General features: G+C 33.7%; 1 protein-coding gene and 1 long non-coding RNA gene across 2 annotated transcripts; both read right to left on the bottom strand.

Annotated features, from left to right (window-relative positions):
- Positions 1 to 2,683: 2,683 nt before the first annotated feature.
- On the bottom strand, positions 2,684 to 4,026 carry LOC107160717 (zinc finger protein 420-like; the record flags this gene model as incomplete). The annotated part of the gene is made up of 1 exon (XM_015507354.2): positions 2,684 to 4,026. A coding segment is annotated over one exon (1,194 nt), but the record flags the coding sequence as incomplete, so codon positions are not given.
- A 140-nt stretch (positions 4,027 to 4,166) lies between these two features.
- LOC125614644 lies at positions 4,167 to 15,764 on the bottom strand. Its single transcript, XR_007345215.1, has 3 exons — positions 15,638 to 15,764; positions 8,644 to 8,722; positions 4,167 to 4,357 (listed from the first exon to the last, which is right to left on the bottom strand). It is a non-coding gene; the product is annotated as an uncharacterized LOC125614644 (long non-coding RNA).
- Positions 15,765 to 20,492: the final 4,728 nt, after the last annotated feature.

Here is a 20,492-nt window from a genome sequence, read left to right on the forward strand (position 1 = left end):
TTTTTTTTTTTTTTTTTCCCAGCATGTATGATCTACCCCAGAGTTCCTGAGCCTAAGCATGGTTAAACTTAGAGACCAAAGACTTATTTTTGGCAAGGGGCTTGCCAACCATGATGATGTTTAGTAATCCTATTCCCTACCTTGAAAATAAAAAAAATGCCTCTAAAAGGCTCAATGTCCACTGAGTGTAACCACTGCCATGTCTGAGAACTTCTGAGCAGTGAGGTATAAAGCTAAGATCACACCTGCAGTGGAGTTTGCAAGGATGTCTCTGTGTCTTCTTGGGGTCTGTTTTATTTAGAGTTATGATCTTCCTAACTTCCTAAGCTTTGCCACATTATTGATATTTGTATGGTTTCTCCCCAGTATGAATTATCTGGTGTTGTTCTTTTATTAAAAGCTTTGTCACCTTCTTTACGCTTCTATGGGTTTTCTCCAGTGTGAATTCTCTGGTGTTGATTGAGTCATGATTTTTGAGTCTGAATTGTGATCACGAAGTAACTATAGCTGTTATCATTTTTTTTTTAATAAAAAAGCTTTTTAAATGTTGCAATTGTTCAGACTTATGCACAGCAAAATCCTAAGTCTGATGACCACAAAACCTGAGTCTGTCTTTTTTATTTTTTTTTTATACTTGGGATCAAATCAAAGTGATCTGTACCACTGAGCCACATCCCCAAATCTTTTTATTTAGAGTTATGATCTTCCTAAGTAGCTTAGATTCTTGTGAAATTGCTGAGGCTGGTTTTGAAACTGTGATCCTCCTTCCTCAGCCTCTTCTGCTGCTTGGATGAAAAGTGTGTACCACTGTGCCCAGATGAAGACTGAGTCTTCCAGAATCCTGAGACAACCTGAAGTACTGCAGTGGAAGAGATTTCCTCACACTTTATTGACTGTTAAAAACATCATTCCCTGGAAAGAAGCACCTTGAGGAGCCAAGGATGGATTCTGGGAAAGATGTAACTATCTGAGCTTTCACAATGTGGCTTGGGACAGACCTTTTTCCTGGGTGACACAACTGTATCCCTGTAAGTGTTACTGGCAGGATGGACTCATCAGTCCAAATGCTTTTCATTGACACCATTTTTTAACAATTCTTATTTTTTTTTTTTCAAATGTAACACAACCATTGATTTAAAATGTGTACAGGGCTGTAGTTTTCTTTTAAGAGAAAAAAGGGCAAATATGTTTCATCAGGAACTGGCTCAGTGTTCTTGAAAACAGATGTCAGATATATGCAAGCAGAGCCACACATTGGTACAAAGACACACAGTGCTACCCCTGGTCTGCTAGTAACTGCTATAGTATGTTTAGGGGTGGGAAAAGGTAGTATGCATCTTTCTCATTTGTGCAAACCCTCTGGAGGATCAGGGGCTCAAAGTCATGGATGGAGGCTCAGGGCTCTCAGGGTCATAGACAGGCCTCCTGCTGTCTATTCAGTGTGAGCATTCACACCCACTACATGTGTGGATTTAACCACAACATATATTGCATTTTGCTGTTCAAAATCTTTGTTTCTCAGCCACCTGGTTTCAAACTTGTAAACTCTGCATTTGATGTAGAAAGGTAAGATGTATCATGCAGGGCATTTTAAAAGCCAGAATCTGATGCCTGAAGTGTGACAAAAATATATTTTTAATGCTTTTTATGCCCATAAAATCCTGAGTAAAATTTATCTAACTACAGAGCAAAAGACATTGACATGCATGCTTGTCATCCAAGCAGCACAAGAGGCTGAGGCCATAGAACCACAAGTTCAAACCCAGCTTGAGTACTAAAAGTGAGGCCCTAATCAACTCAGTGAAATTGTGCCTATAAATAAATACAAACTAGGGCTGGGATGTGGCTTAGTGTTTGAGTGCCCCTGAATTAAATCCTTGGTATACCCCCAAAATAAAATAAATAAATAAATAAGACATTGACAAAGGAACATGCTGTCCATCAGAGGTTATGGGAAAAACATTGATGTGATCATAGACTTCAGGCATAAGATAGTTTTATTAATGTGTCAGTTTGATACAAAAGAGGCCTTTAAGTACAGAGATAGCTTTGGAAAAAAGATGATTTGAATTTAATAAATTCAAACAGAGAAACTGATGAAAGGACAAGTGAACCTGGAGATGTCCACAGAAGGAAAGAGGGCCAAGGATCCAACCATGCTTCCTGCCCACTTCCATGGGCTCCTGTGTAATGGCCAGTTGGACAAGGGTTGGGGTTTCATGGAATGAGCACTGCAGAGCTATCTCTGGACAACTGTAATTTTTCTTTCCAGTATGACGTTTCTGGTGACCAATGAAGTGTGATCTTACAACAAATGACTTTTACAGTATATAGATTTGTGAGAATTGTCTCAAGTATGAATGATCTGTTTCTTGTTAACACTTGGAGCACACTTAAAACTTTGCCACATTCTTAACATTGACATGGCTCTTATCCAGTATGAATATTTGGTGAACAACGAAACTTTTCCTAATAAAATAGCTTTGCCACATTCTTTGCATTTGTATGGTTTCTCCCCAGTATGAATTATCTGGTGTTGAGAAATGTGTGATCTTTGATAAAGAGCTTTGCCATATTCTTTACAATAGTATGGCTTTCCCCCAGTATTAATTCTCTGGTGTGAAATAATGTCTGATCTTTGGTTAAAAGCTTTGCCACATTTTTTTCATTTGTATGGCTTTTCTCCTATATGAAGTCTCTGGTGTTGAGTAAGGAGTGACTTTCAATGAGAACCTTTGCAACATTATTGATATTTGTATGGTGTCTCCCCAGCATGAATTCTCTGGTGTTGAGTAAGGTATAATCTTTTATTAAAAGCTTTGCCACATTCTTTTACATTTTTATGGCTTTTTTTCCAGTATGGGTTCTCTGGTGTTCACTAAGGTGAGATTTTGAATTAAAAGCTTTGCCACATTCTTTACATTTGTATGGCTTTTCTCCAGTATGGATTCTCTGGTGTTGAGTAAGGTTTGATCTTTGATTAAAAGCTCTGCCACATTCTCTACATTTGTATGGCTTTTCTCCAGTATGAATTCTCTGGTGTCGAGTAAGAAGTGATTTTTTATTAAAAGCTTTGCCACATTCTATACATTTGTATGGCTTTTCTCCAGTATGGATTCTCTGGTGTTGAGTAAGCCATGATTTTTGACTAAAAGCCTTGCCACATTCTTTACATTTGTATGGCATTTCTCCAGTATAAAGTCTCTGGTGTTGAGTAAGTTGCGATTTTTGATTAAAAGCTTTCCCACATTCTGTACATTTATATGGCATTTCTCCAGTATGAAGTCTCTGGTGTCGAGTAACATGTGATTTGCAATTAAAAGCTTTGCCACATTCTTTACATTTGTATGGCTTTTCTCCAGTATGAATTCTCTGGTGTTGAGTAAGGCCTGATTTTAGATTAAAAGCTTTGCCACATTCTCTACATTTGTATGGCTTTTCTCCAGTATGAATTCTCTGGTGTTGATTAAGTTGTGATTTTCGATTAAAAGCCTTGCCACATTCTTTACATTTGTATGGCTTTTCTCCAGTATGAATTCTCTGGTGTTCACTAAGGTGATATTTTGAAATAAAAGCCTTGCCACATTCTTTACATTTGTATGGCTTTTCTCCAGTATGAATTCTCTGGTGTTGAGTAAAGCGTGATTTTCGATAAAAAGCTTTGCCACATTCTCTACATTTGTATGGCTTTTCTCCAGTAAGAATTCTCTGGTGTTGAGTAAGGCATGATTTTCGAATGCCACATTCTTTACATTTGTATGGCATTTCTCCAGTATAAAGTCTCTGGTGTTCAGTAAGTTGTGATTTTCGATTAAAAGCTTTGCCACATTCTGTACATTTGTATGGCTTTTCTCCAGTATAAATTTTCAGGTGTTCAGTAAGGTGTGATTTTTGATTAAAAGCTTTGACACTTTCTTTACATTTCCAGATTTTCTCTCCAGTATGATTACTGTAGTGTTTAAAAAGGTTTGAGCAACACTTGAAGACATTTTCACATTTCTTCAATTTGTAGGGTATATCTACATTGTAAAGCCTATGGTTTTTAGTAACAGATGGAATTTGAGTAAAATATTTTTCACATTCTTTACTTATGGAGGATTTATCACTGCTCTGATAAATAATTGAGGAATCTTTAAATGCTTTTACAAAAATTTTTAACTTGTAGGGCTTCCCACCAAAATTAATTCTCTGGAGTTCAGGAATTCTTGTAGTTGTATTAAAAATGCTTTCACATACCTTATATCTGTAATTTGTCTCTTGATTATGAAAGCTTGGATAAATAAATTTTGGGCATGGATTAAAAACTTTTTCACTTTTATCATTGTAAAGCTCTTTTAAATGATCACATGGGTGTTTTCTAGGATTTAAAAAAGAGGGAAATTTTAATGACTTTCACAGAATTTACATTGTTTTACACCAAATCTAATATACTGCTAATTACTTGGGGTAGAGATTGTCTACAGCTCCTGAACAGAAATATTTGTGGATATTTACAAAATGGTACATTTCAAATTATTCCACTTACTAACTAAAGAATGAAATTGACTACATAGAAAATTTTGTATGTTTTAGAAGAAGGGTACAATTACAAAATGCTGTGCAAATATATTTAAAAGCACACATGAGTCCTCAAATATGACTGCCATATGTGTTGTTGTCTCTTTCCAGCTTAGCCAATGCCCCATATCCCTACAGTTCCAACTTGCGTCAAACACACTATTGTTTGGTTTTAATTTGTGGAAAATCCTGCAGGCACTGGGACATAAACATGGCGCTTATGTGCCAGAACATTTTTCATTAAGCCAAAGACCAAACTGCATCTGAGCTGGGCTGCTCAATTTTCCAGCAAAAATATATATCACTGAGGGTGTTGTTAAAATTCTTTCTATGTAACTAGCTCACTGAAATCAGTTAAAGAATACTTTGGATTTGTTGAAAACATGTTCCTTGAGATGCACAGATGAGTAGTGCTATGGCCTCAGATTTAGTTCACTGGGGACATGGATAGGATCCAGGAAGTCTCTGAATCTCACACTTGGAAAGTTTTTCTCATTCCACCCACAACCACAGAATGCATAGATATTTTGTGTATTCACTTGGAGTCTGATCAAAATCCCTGTTGATATGAAAGATGAAGCAGTGCATGTCAGATGGATCTGCTGAAAGGTATCCATGAACTGTGCATGAATTTTTTTTTAAAAAAAGAATGGAATCCATTAGGAGAAAAAGGCTGGTATCTGGGAACTCACAGTTGAAATCCAGCTAGTTTGAGACTATCCATTATATGTTATATACTACCTAGTTTTGTCTAAATTCAGCATGGCAATGGAGATGGTATCATCCATTGGAGCCACATAGCCGGAGCATCACAGAGATGGGTGAGACTTGCCAGAATGCAAACCTACATGTCTAAAAAAAGAATTTTACTATTGAAATTTTATTCCTACCTTTGATGTACACTCCCTTAAATAAAGAAGGGAAAAATTATCCAGTCATCTTTTTTTTTTAGATCCTATGTGGTCTAGAGAATCTAGAAGGTGCTTTACCTCTTTTATCATAAGTTATGGCCCTGTGTCATATTCCTTTATTATTTATTTCAGATATTCATTTTTTTTTCAGGTGGCTCATCACTTTCCAAGAAGGAAATGACTCAGGTGGAATGCTTGAGTTCCCATGACATGGAGTGATTATGCTAACTTGTGAGTCATAAATAGATAGGTAACTACACAAAGACTACTTCAAGTTGAATTAAAATTATAAATATTTACAAGCAACCTTGACTCAAACCATCAAGTTTCAGGGAGAAGGGTCTACAAAAATGGTATTCTGAAACAGTAGACAGAATCATGGATTGACAAAGACATTATAGATCTTTGTTCCCTAAGGAGGAGAAATTTCATGGTAAGACATGCCCCATTCAAAGGTGGTCATACCTCACCAATGCGGCTGTTTTAATTTTCTTAAAAGTTTTACAATTACAAGCTTTAGTCCTTCATTGTTCTTCATTAGCCCCACACCTTCCCTACTGCTTATGCACCAGACATATTTTCTACCCCTCAGCATGAGCCCAGAAGAGTGTCAGAAGACTTACATGGTTCTCATAAGACCCTCATGTCTGCTTTTGAGGTGTGATGCATTCCTGCAAGCCATTTGGGCTTTGGGTTTTCTGGGAGACTGTGCTAGAAGTTCCTGAGTCTTTCCTTTGTTTCAATTGCTGTACATGATAGATGAGCTGTATGCTTATTTGATGTGTTTTAGAAGGACCTCACTGCTTCTCTTCACTTTTATTAATTATTAATGCATTTAAAAAGCAATGCCTACCAAACTTTTACCTTAAACATATTTAATTACTCAATAGTTCTTTTCAACAGAAAGTCCTAGTGAGGCTTATTGCAGCATTTCCATTTCTCCTTAATCTGAATATTTTTCTTGTCTCTAAGTAAAAATACTATACATGTGTTTAAATGATGAGACAAGTTGTCTATTTTGTGTAGAAAATCACCTTGTTAGAACATTGCAATTTTGTATTAGTGATCTATAGACTTTTATCTAATGTGCAATCACATAGAGATCATTAAAAGTTAAAACATAACAAATTAATAAGCATTTTATTACTATTTAGATTTTTTTCACTAAAATGCCCATTTCTATTCTAGTTTTATTTCTAAAGCTTACTAAACTGGTTGAGTCTTTATTTTCCTGAAGGTATTTTAAAGACTCAGCTTTATAATGGCCTGTAAACATTGAATATATATGTAGTTTGATACATGTGTTTGCATTTGAAAATACTGTGCATTGTAGTGGTTTTATAAAAAATACTGAGTAGTATATATTTTAAAATTACAATAATGTACTTAAAATTTTTAACCGAACAAAAAGTGGCTGTCACAAGTTGAGGAGTCAATCTTCTGAGATGTTTGTAATAATGTAACCTGATAAATTTGTAATTTTGTGTATAAATAATTTTCATTATTTTTTCTCTTTATTAAAAATAACAGAAACCCTCTCTGATTTTTTAAAAAAGTATGAGCTGAAGTACTGAAAAGATGAGAAACCACAATTGAAACACCACAAAGAGGAAAACATGAGACTGACAACCTCAAACCATAATCTTAAAAATGCTCCAAGCACATACATGATGAGCTCTCTGGGTTCTGGCTGCTCAACTTTCCCTCTCCCTTCTTCAGGTAATCATACCTTTTTATTTCTGTGAGGAACGACCCTCCCCTAACCTCAGGAAACACTATGAGGGACACTCCTGCACCTGAAGCAGCTATTTACAGTTTTTACCATCAGCATATTCCTTACCTATGCCCACAGTGATTAGTGCAGAGGGGAGCACATGACCCACTCTGACTCTGATTATCAAGCCCAGAAGTTCTTGGTTGAGCTAAACAGGAACCCAGAAGGACACAAACCTGAAGTCACTATGGACCATCATAAAAGGGAACATCTGTGAGTGAAGCCATCAAAAGAGTAAGTGAAGAGTAAGACTGAGTACAGATGAATTTGAACTCCAGAATCCAGCCATGCCTCAAATCAAAATTTTGTATAGCTTTTAAAAAGTGTAATATAATCTATTTTAAATCTTTCTTTTAAATTAATATCAGCTTAGAGGTAGGTCCTTTATAACCAAGATGACCCTGAGTAGTATACTTCAAAAGAATGAATGTGAACCATAGTGGGACTGCGAATGTAAAATCTGAGTCTATTGTTCTGGTAGGCAACACAGAAGAACTCCCATCTGTGCCCCAGATGAGCTGAGACCCTTTACTCATTGAGTCTATGTGCCAAACACAGATTCAGTCAGAGGCACAAGGGCACTAAAAAAGATCACAATGGTGATGCTGGGAACGTCTCCAGGCTGAGAGGATTTGACACAATTGAACTGAAGTATGAGATGACACAGGTAAACTGTAGTTTATCTGCTACCAACACCAAATGAAGACAGGAGAAGACATAAAATGGAGACCAGCTGGTGAACATAGTTTGGATTTGCAAAGCATCAGCACAGTCTGCAGTGAGGGAGCAGGATGCATTGTAGAGCTTCCATGTCTGCAGACCAAGCACAGATTTTCAGGAAGCTCCGTTAGTCAGATTTCCCTGGGTTGCTACCACCATCCCATCAAATTTCCTCTAACCCCTGTCTGATATGATTGACAGGTATTCAGAATTTTAGAGTGGCAGAGAGATGGACCTGTTTTCCTTTTTATCAATCAAATATGGTTTTATAACAATGTGTTTTTGTGTGTTTGTGTGTGTTTGTTTGTGTGTGTGTGTGTGTGTGTGTGTAAGGATCCTTGGTACAGGACCTTGCACATGTTAAGTACTCTACCATTGAGTTGTGTCCCCAGTCCTATAACAATATATTAAGAAAGAATTACCTTATAAAATACAAGCAGAATTCTAGTTTTAAATACATATATGCATATGTAAAAGAACAAAGATCTTTTTAGGAAGAATTGGAGGCCAGGCTAAGTGCATCATAGAACATCCTATGTAAAGAATCTAAAATCAATTCTTAAAAGTTAACAATCTACAAAGGAAAATAAAAGAAAAAAAATAAAAATTTTCTGAACTTTCCTCTCTTTTAATTTCTATTTCTTGTTTAAAATTAAGTATTAACTGTCTTGGTATCCATACCTGCTCTTTATAAAGTTTTGCAAAAAATATTTTATTTCTTGTTCTTCTGAAAATTCTTGGTTTGGATTAGAAGTCATACCTGAAATAAATTAAAATAGCAAGTTATTCCACTTATGACACTATGGTGAATAGACTCTGAAAATATATAAAACCTTATCAAGGTGGGGGAGGGGAATAGCCACAGAACAGAATAATTTAAAGCCATTATTACTCAAGAAATATATATAGAGAGAATTTACTACAATATGCTGACAAAAGCTGTGAGAACTTTGAAAATCATCTTAAGAATTTGTAGCACCACAGATGAGGACAACATTCAAACTGACTGATATCACAATCACAGCCCTTCACTTCAACATATTTGAACTCCACCTGTGACTCAAATATTGCAGGAAATAAATTTCTTATTTAGTTTTTTTTTTCTTTTTATCTTTTTGGGGAGTATTTCTTAGGATTAAACACAGTGATATTCTATCACTAAGCTACATCCATAGACCTTTCTGTTTATACTTTTTTTGAGAGAGTTTATTACAACAATGCTACAATGTATTTCAACCTGGCATTCCACTGCCTTATATTCCCAATTATATGGAATTACATTTATATATCATTGCACATGACCTGTTTTTGTTTACATTGTAACTTCTAAATATTTTCCAAAATGACTATGATGATCTAGTTTAAAAGATTTTAAATAGAAAAATCCCAATGAAAATAATAGCTCACACAATAAAGGGTATATATCTACTTAAGCAAACAAAAAGTTGAGAGTTGGAAAATTGATGTTGTTAATTATCTAAGCAATGCCCAATAACCACTTCAAAGATATTTATTAAACTAAATAAAAATGTAGAAAATTGAAAATAAATTCAGAAAAATAGCAACAGAAAAAGTAGGAATTATATACTAGAGATATTCATTAAAAAATGTCTCAGGCTTGGGATACATTTTAGATGGTAGATTGCTTGACTCACATGCAAAAGGATGGGCTTGATCCTGAACCCTGCCCCCCCCCCACACACACACAGTGTCATGAATTAAAAATTTGAGGAAGAAAATATATCAAATGCTAGAATTAATTAAAAGACACAGGTAGTGTTGGACACAGTCGTGCATAACTTTAACCCCAGCATCTCGGGAGGCTGAGACAGGAGGATCAGGAGTTCAAAGACAGACTCGGCAATGGTGAGGCACTAAGCACCTCAGTGAAAACCTGTCTCTAAGTGAAATACACAATACTGATAGTGTTGTAACTCAATGGTGAGTGCCTCTGAGTTGAATTCCCAATAAATAAATAAATAAATGAAAAAAGTTAATAAATTTATAATCAAACTTTTAAAACTCTTCAAAAAATAATTGATATCAAAAGAGAAATTTTATTTACAAAGATATTCTTTTATGATTAACAGTTGATTTCTTTGCAGAAGACTTCCAGAAAGGAATTGGGATATATAGGTATGTATGTTGAAAGAAAAAGAAAATATGAACCTAGAATACTTTATCTACCAATACCATTTTTTGAACTTTATAAAAAATACATCTTTAAAGGTATGAAATTATTCAAAAATTGTGGTGAGCCGTTTCTGCCGTTTATGTAAATTATGGTCGCCATTACATGATGGCGCTGGCTCCGCTGTGGTCTGTGACAAACAACTCCTTGTTTGGGAGAGTTGGCACATGACTTTTCATCACTCTATGAGAAAGCTCCACGTGGCTGCTTTGCATTGGGGCTTGAGATGCTTTATTAAGGCTGGGAGGGGCATCCGGAGGAGGAGAACTGAAGAGGAGAACTGAGGAGAAGGACTGTCAGGGGCCTGAATAAACTGCTGAAAGAAGATTCCTGAGTGTTGCGTCTTCCTTGCGGGCAAGGGGGCACTACAAAAAATTGCTTTACTTCTTGACCTGCTGTAAGAGAAATAATCAGTGGAATATTTCCAATAAAATATTCTGCACAACAGAAATCATATAAAATTTGAAAGCTCTTGTGGTAAAGAAAAATATATATAAATATATATTTTATTATACTTTCATTGTTGTATGTAAAACATTTCATTCTACAATAGAATGTGGAAAACTAAAGCATAAAAATTGTCATAAATATTTGCTAATTAGTATAAATTAGAAAAGCAGGTGTGACATCAATAACAAATCATGGCAACACATGTAAAGACACTGATTGTTTTAGAAAATCAAAATTAATTCAGATTAAAATGTAGTGCAAACTAAGTACTTTATTTTTTTCATTAATTTTCCTTTAGTTATACATGACAGCAGAATGTATTTTCATATATCATACATTCATAAATTATAACAATCTATTCTTTTGTTGGTAAATTATGTGGAGTTACACTGGTTGTATATTCATTTAAGAATATAAGAATGTAATTTCCAATTTATTCTACTGTTTTTAAGCACTTAAATAATTACAAAGTAATGACAAAATAAACATCAAGGATAAAAAAAATAGAAAAAAAATAAATCATCACCATAAAAATGTATGAACTACAAACTAAGGCATATTTTAATAGTAGAAAAAAATTATAAGAAATCAACAAAACTTGAAAACTATAGAAGTTTTTCCTCATCACTAATTTCAATATCAATAAATAATTTTGAAAAAAAAAATCAAAACACAATATGAGCAACAAGATTAAACTTAAAAATATGTTAACTATGTCAGATTTAAATCTACAAAAATTCTCTTTAGATATAAGGTCACAAAAAGATTAAAAACAAAAGGATAAAACAAATATTACATTCAAAATTGTTGTTAATATTTATATAAATAAGAGACAAAGTAGAATATTATATAAAAATAAATATGCCAAATCCTTAGAATACAATCATAGGGAATATATTTGTAACTCAAATAATGTTTTTCATCTACAGAAAGAAAATACAAAATTTAACGTAATAGAAAGCAACAACATAATAATAGGAGACATAAATCCCCAATTAATGCAAAGAATAAAAAATAGAATTACATTATTACCCAAGGAATAAAAAAAAAAAAAAAAACTTAAAATACCATTAAAAACCAATTTGGTTTACATAGGCAATATTCTCTGTAGTCTCTGGAATATTATTCCAAAGAAATCAGGTTAAATGCACAAAACAAATGTTAACAGATATTACAATTTTGAAGTTGCATTCTAACATAACATAATAAGAGGGAAATCAAAAGCAAAAGTGATATTCAAAATTTATGAATGTGAGTTTAAAGCCAAATTCAGCAATTAAGCAACGCCCAAAGCAACTTATCTAGACATTGTAACAAAATGATATATAAAAACAGCTGCCAGCCAGGCGTGATAACACACACTTTTAATTCAAGAAGCTTGGGAGTCTGAGACAGCAGGATTGTGAGCTCAAATCCAGCCTCATCAAAACAAGGTGGTAAGCAACTGAAGGAGACCATGTTTCTAAATAAAATACAAAATGGGGCTTGGGATGTACCTCAGTGGCAAGTGCCCCTAAGGTCAATCCCCAGTACCCTTCCTAAAAAAGGGGTGTAGATGTGGCTCAGAGGGTAAACACCTCTGTTACAGAAAAAAAGCCTAAAGCACCCAAAGTAGTCTATGAAGTCCATGTAATACCAATAAAAAAAAAATCAATATTATTTTTGCATGTACAAAATAAATTATTTGAACAATTATATGGAATATCCTGGGTACATACATAACTACACATATTAAAATAAAAAAAAATGCTTCCTTATATAAATACAGTAAAAGTTACAATATTCAATACAGTATTTTAACTTGAGGTTAAATGAGGAAGACATGAGTAATAAAACTGAAAGCACATAAATTAGCCCTCAACTTGATGGTCAAATCAAGATACAGATCTATCCTCATTAAAACAACATTCAATAGAGACCAATGTGGCAAACCAATCAAATTACATTTCACATGACTACATGTAGGTGATTTGGAATGAAATATGAAAAGTTTTAAAACTTTACAAAGATAAGAAATTGTATAATATTTACAATGATCAACTTTTAAGATAGTATATTAAGTGAAATAGTAATACCAATAAAAAAACCAAATACCAGGTAACTCTATGTATGAGAGATATCTACTGTAGCCAAATATAGACACCAAAAAGAATGGCATCAGGGATGAAAATGTGAGACAAAGGATCACTTGTTTGGAGGAAAAATAAACTTACTTTTTATGTGATACACACATTCTAGAAAAAAAAATCTTACAAAACAATTTATATGAATACTACTGAGCAGTAAATTCAAAATATATAAGACAGTAAGTTCAGGAAAGTTACATAGTATACAGTTTTTATCAAAATTAAAAATTTGACAAATACATAAAAATACTAAAGTCTTACTCCTAGACAAAAGAACAGATTCATATATAGAGAGATAATGAATATGCCATTAATTCTAGCAACTTGGAAGAAAGGCTGAGGCATGGAAATAGAATTTCAGCTTCAGCCACTTAGCAAGAGTCTATTGTAAACTAAAAGTCAAAAGGGCATGATGATGTAGCTCAGTATTATAAGAGTTCAATCCATTGTGTGTGTGTGTGTGTGTGTGTGTGTGTGTATGTATAAATATATAAACTTAAATACATTATATGATTAAGCACAAGAACTGGGTATAAACAATCAATGTACTATATAAAATCATATATAAAAAGTGTTAATATTTATACATGTAAGAAAAATCATAGAAAACTTGATTGAAAATTGGAACATGGTTCACGTGCAGTTTAACTTCAACTAATGTTTTCCTAAAGTGACATGTTATATTTGAATAGAAATTATCATGATTTGTCACTTTAGGAAAACATTAGTTGAAGTTAAACTTTTGATTTTGCTTTTCAAATCCTGTTGTGTACAAAATAACAAGCCCACATTAGAGGAGGAATTATCAAAGCAGAGAATTAAGGTGCTTCTGATGAGGATGATAGCTTACCCTCTGAAGTTAAGCAGTCATCAGCTAAGTGTTTCTACCAGGAAAAATCAGATAAGACCAGCATGAATTAATTAGAAGACCAATCATCATCTAATAAGCTCTAGGCTGACTCATCTATTCTATTCAATTATAACATATAGGTATAGAAATAAAAACAATATCACGGATGTGAGAAAACCTAATGAACAACACTGAAGCTCTCTATAGAGTGAAACTCAAAAAAAAAAAAAAAAAAAAAAAATCCAAAAGAATTAGAAAAATGTAACGCACAAAATTCTGGATAAATGTATTACAATAGAAATATTTCTTTTTACTTTTTTCGTAGTAATAGGTGGGCAGAATGCATTCAGAATGCATTTATTATATCTGTTTATGTTTATGTAGTGTTAAGGATCAAACACAGTACCGCACACATGTGAAGAAAGCCCTCTGCCACTAAACTACAGCCCCAGCCCTAAAAATTCTTCTTTAAACACATTGATCAGCTATACTTACATCACCATTAGGAGCAGGTATTATGAAATACTGCCATTTATTACATGGCAGGAAAAAATTCACAGAATATCCAGTATAAGCATTCATATAAAGCTCTGATGAGAAAATTTTGAATGAATAAATATTTAAATTATAATAAAGAAACTCTCCTATAATACTAATATGTTACAATGGTTTTACCTAGATATATTTGGAAATGAGCAAGTTTTCTAGGGATCCCCCAAATTTCAATAAATGTCAGGTTGTAAATATCCTCACAGGCATTGTGAAATACTCTGTAGGGATTCTGATTGTGGAAATCTACAGTGAAGCATTCCTCTGAAGAGGAAACTCCCAGGGTAATAGGCACTCTGCTTCCCACCCTTAGAATGCCCTGCAATTTCCCCAGGAACTAGTAAAATAATAAAATACATGTGAATGTCAAGCTGCTTATGGCAATTCCCTGCTTGAAAATGCTCTTCACTAGAGTGTTATCGGCCTCAAATATGATCTCTGGCACACAGCTCCTGGGAATAAAAGAACTCTCTTTATAGATAAGCACAATGTTTCACTGAGCCTAAAACTGTCCACATAACAGTAAGTTTATACAATGGACTTTCTTGAGAGCTACACAAAACTCCTAACATTGCACATTACAACTTAGTATATAACTCAGGAATAAGGTGCATAATGTTGCTAAGTTGATATCCTGCCTAGTAATAAAATGAACATTATGTAGTAGTGATGCCAATGAACTAAATTAACCTATTGATATGAGGCAGCTTGGCCTCCTTGCCATTATGCCACCTTTCCTGCCTCTTGACTCTGTCATTTTTTTTTTAAATGCTTTGTTTATTTGAAGGTAGGGAGATCACTGGAGAACAAGAAGGAGCTTAAATAATTGATATGCATGATAAACATAGAGCATGGAATGCTCTTTAATTATTGCAACAGAAATAAACCTAGGCTTGAAAAAATTAATTTTTTGTGTCACATTTTAGCTTATCAATTAACATTTTTAAATGCAAATTCCTCTTTCACATTTGAACCTCTTATCTGTATTCTTTGCTTCGTTGATTTCTACCCACTTTGATATATGTCTGCTGTCAATTTTCTCTTCAAATTCCAAGGTTATTTCTTTGGGGGAAAGAAAGGTGATCAAGGATAACTTACAGACAGCAAGATGTTTTTGATGGAAAATGGAGTATGTCACATTTTGTTATTTTCTTGATAACTACAGAACGCTTTTTAATATTTTCCTCCATAGAAAAAAATAAAGGGAAAACACCCTTAAGATTCTACACAATTATTTTCCAAACCATTTTTTCAGACAAAAACACTAAAATACTTTGAAACCATTTTTATTCTCTACATTGTGAGCACTACTTAGAAATGATAAGTTAAAGATAAAGAAAAATCTTTAACACTTTCTTTTCTACAAAAACAAATGCCCAAACTTTGTCCTAAAAAACAAGAAACTAAAACTTTTTCATGCAAAATAGAAGCTGGCATAAGATACTCTATGCAGTTAAAAAAATAAATATTGGTTTTGAATTAGAAGTTCTGAATAAAATTTAGGCTCACCAATAAAGAGTAGGTGTCTACAGATCTCTAACATCACATCTCCATATAAAGTCTGCTGAGAAGGGTCCAGGCATTTCCATTCCTCTTCTGAAAAATCAATGACCACATCCCTTAATGTCAATGGTTCCTGAAGTAAAAATGAATAAATACACATCACATAAACCATATGATTCATGATATAGTATTTAACTTCAGAAAAAATTTAATGAGAGTAAAAAGAGGTGGTTTTCACATATGGTAGTGATGTCAACCATTCAATAAGATACTTTTTTTTATGGTGCTGGGGATTGAACCCAGGACATTGTGCATGAAAGGGAAGCACTCTACCAACTGAGCTATAACCCCAGCACCAATAATTTGTTATAAGCAGTAAAATTGGTGGATAAAGTTGGTATAATGAAACCCAGGGAGCAGTGCATGAGAAGCAAAACACTGAAGCAAAAAAGTGGAAAAAATCCAACAAAATTCCAAAGGATAAATAATAGTAGCAATTACTTATTGAATATTCAAAAGAAGCACAACCAAACAAAGCAATGATACTTGAGACATACATAGAAAAATTATAAGTAATAACTATACTTATACAACAGTAGTCACCTTAGTGTGTTGAAGACATAAGAGATGACTAAAGACACACCAAAACTTTCAACTGTCCACATATTTATTTGAATGGTTATCTCCAAAGTTGTCTATCTTCTCATTATTTAAACATACCATAAATCTATACTATATTTTTAAAAAAATTACTTCTGCAGACCACAATCACAACTCACTTCTAAAACAATAGAATAAAATTTTTAACTATCAAACTATTACAAAACACTTAGGTACTTGGGTCAACTTGAACTACATGGAACAAAGTTATAACAAAAAATAATAATAAAAAAGAAAATTAAGTGAACAGACTGTTAATCTCTCAGTTCATAAGGAAACTGACACATCAGGTTTAACATTCCCAGATTTGTAAAACCACTCTCACTGTGAAACTGTATCCCCCCCTGGCTCATTTCAAAGTAGAAAGTGAGAGAATACTAAGCAGTTAAGAAAAAAAAAATTCTGAAAGGTTCTGGCACCCTAAATGCCTCCCTGACCACATGCAAATACATCTTTTTCCAGGGTCTCACTTATCACTAGTGAACCTACACATACATGAAGTTAGTTTAACATTCTGTGTGATGTCTTTCTTCTGAAACAGCATTATTTTTTTTTTAATCAGAGATTTAACCCAGGAGCTCTCTACCCCTGAAATGCATTTCAAGGTTTTTATTTTTTTTTAATTGTGATAAATGGGTTACAAAGTTGCTTAGGGTCTCTATATTACTGAGATTGGACTCAAATTTACTTTCTTCCTATCTCATTTTTCCACATCACTGTGATTACAGGTGTGTGCCACCACTCCTGACTCTGCAACCACTTTTGATACCAAATGTGCAAACAACAACTGATATTTCAACAATTAGTAGTCTAATAATTCAATTCGAATACCATCTAGTACATATCCCACAAGGTTGGTGTTATGCCTATAAAATTTTCCTAACTGAAGTATGAGTTTCAAGTCCCAGAATAGAATAATATTTATATTTATGATTCATTTCCTATAAATTAGGGGTCTCTACATCTACACACAAGTTACTTATTCTGATAAAAAAGAATACAGTTATGTATATCAGCTTCTTATAAATTATATAAATAGGGAAGTTAACAATTGAAATCTTGCATAGAATATAAAAAATGTCAGAGGAAAATGGGACACTATATAGGTCACTTTAGGAAATAACTGGTTGAAGATATTACCTCCAACTTTTCTGTTCTGCTACAGAAGAGCTCCCTTTACAATATGATTTAGAAGATCCTCACTATTTTAAATATGCTGGTTCAGAATCTCAATCAGAATATTCCCATTGTTTTCCATAAAAAAATTTAACTGAACACTTTTATATTCAGGGGTAAGAACAAAATATTTGTTAAAAAAAATGAATCTTAAGTCTCTCCTTTATGTGAAACCCTTAGAATATTAAGCCATCTCATGTCAGCCTAAAACAACATACTCACAATTTTCTTAAAACTCCTAAGTATTTGTTGGCTTCTGGGTAAAGGATACTTCATCTGGAATTTTGATTTATCTTTTTGGTAAGGGGGCATTCTACAAGTAAGATATATTCCAGGCCTTTTATTTTTTTTTCTTTTTTCTTTTTTTTTTTTTCTCACTAAGTTGCTACATTAAGCTTCAGGTTTGATCTTTCTTTCTCTACCTCCAGGTTGTTGTGATTACTGGCATGGCCTAATGTGCCCAGAATTTTATGAATTTTCTAACCTCCTTTGGTCCATTTTACTTTCACCTTACTTATTTACTATTTTAAATAAATAAATAAATAAATAAATAAATAAATAAATAAATAAATAAAAACCCTTGACAGCCTAAGATTTTGGATGCATTCATATCTTATGTTTGATGAATTTGAAGTATTGCAATGTAGATTTTAAGAAAAGCTGCTTATTGCCTATTTCTGAATTTTTCTAACCTGACATTCTAGAAATAGCTCCACAGCAAGGAAAATTATAGCCATAGATACAACTAAGATCTTACTTAACCTTCAATGATGTTCTTTTACAGTCTCAAAAAATTACGTTAGTTTGAATACAATTTGATTTGAAATTTATCTCTATCTTTTCTCTTTGGAAACTTTTTTTAAACCTTTCAAATATTAGTGACAAATTACATTTTATATGTAATAAAAATATTAGAATAAGTGAGAGATGCTCAATCCATATAAAATTTACTTAAATATTTAGTTACCACCCCAAACATGAGGCACTACCTTATGTCTTCCAATTAGCATATAGTGAGTTTTTCCTTGAAGACATCTGCACAAACACAGTAGGATTTTTTTTTTCCCTAAATCCTTGCTACAGTTTATTCTCCTTTCAAATTCTGGCACATTATAAAAAATCTTCCCTAGATGAGTAAGAAAATGGAAGTAAAAAATCATATTTGCCTTTCTTTTCAGTTACAAAATCAATGGATCTGAGCAGCAATGTATTTCTGTGGAGCTGAACCTAATATTTGGGGAAAATAATATTAATATTCCAACATTTGACTTTTACATGAATCCTATAAAAGATATCTCTGTAATCTCTAGAGTATCTAGAGTATTCATCTAGTCCAACAAGATGCCCCATTCCCTGACCACAAGGTACTCTGTAGGAAGAGAGGATTATACCCAGGTTGGTATTCTCTAGGTAATTCAACATGGGAGCTGTGGGCACCTTGGGTTAGCTTCATGTAATTTTTACACCATGGCCACTCAAAGACATGGCAGATACTTAAGAGATATCATACTCTAAAGTTTCTTAAGGGGACCCCAAACTTCCTATCTATGCTTATGAAAGACAAATAAGCAAAAGGTTCAAAGATGTTTTTAATTTTAATACTAAAGATTAAACTCAGCAGCGTCTACACACTGAGCAACATCCCCCTCCCCTTTTATTTTTTTATTCTCAATATATTGATCCTCTTGCTTCAGCCTACTAAAATGGTGAGACTATGAACATGCATCTTCACACAGCATTAGGTACAAATACTTTTTAAAGTGTTTCATGTTATAACTCCATGTTCCTCTCATGTAAAAGTAAAACCATACACATGCACATACACACTCATTCACTTTTAAAAATTCCATCCAAAACCAAGGAAAAGATGAATTAAAACTATGTGCTATTTGAAATGTTCCAGGGAACCATACTTCATAATATAGTGAATTCGCTGAGAAAAGATGACATTTAGGAAAATCATGCTTACCACACATTTGGAAAATGCACTTTAAAAAGTGGGTGCCACCTGGTAAGGAAAGAGAAACTGAAAATTCCTTGGACCACAGCTCCTCCCAAATATGAATTATTTACATGAGTCAAAATTCTCATGTCCTGATCCTATCTATAACATCCACTCTGAAGGGGTGTAGGCAAGAAAACACAGAGTTACTTTCAGGCCAGGAAGAGGTCACCAATCTGGAACAGGACAAAAAAGTAGAATCCTCACAGTCAACCCCATTCTTAGGGCCAGAGTGGCAGCATATTGAGTTTTATCAAATTTAGAGTAGGTTTAAAAGATTAAACAGGTGACCTCAGGAAAGCCTAGGTTCTCACAATTAGTTCGGACTACTTTTACTCAACCCCTTTCTTCTGCTTCATAATGCCGAGCCCTGTAGACTTAACATTTTTAAAAATACTCGAGGGCCTGTGGTGGTGGCTCTGGTAGACTGCTTGCCTAGCATGCATGAGGCAATGGGTTCGATCCTTGGCCCCACATAAAAACAAGCTAATGCATCCACCTACAACTAAAGATACATAAATAAATAAATATTAAAAAAAAATACCCTGAGAGTCAGAGGGAAAAGGCCTGTGACAGAGCCATCCAGGCATCACAAAACCAGGAAATGGATCAAGAGAGATTTGCCTGAGACAGAGATGAATTTTCTCCCAAATTTTGAAGCGTACCCTCTATTCTTTCATTATTGCTCTGATTCAATAATTATTACCCCAATCACTTCTGATGGAATAATTTTTACTTGAATAGAGAAAATATCAACATCAGACTCCTCTGCCTCCGAGTGCCAGGTGAAACAATTTCAACTAAGGCTTTAGGACCCCAAAATAATGAAATATTAATTATATTCCTTCTCAGACAGAGCCTTTTATGTACTAGAAGACCTGGCCATAGAAAGGGACATAAATATTTAATGCTGAATATAATGTCATATCAATTATCAGGGACAATAATGCCAATAACAGATTGACAAATGCTAATAATATAGTGAAAATTACTTTACATATTTAGGTTTCAAAACCTTCATAC

This window comes from Marmota marmota, unplaced genomic scaffold, assembly GCF_001458135.2.
Source record: "Marmota marmota marmota unplaced genomic scaffold, marMar, whole genome shotgun sequence".
Classification (NCBI taxonomy): domain Eukaryota; kingdom Metazoa; phylum Chordata; class Mammalia; order Rodentia; family Sciuridae; genus Marmota; species Marmota marmota.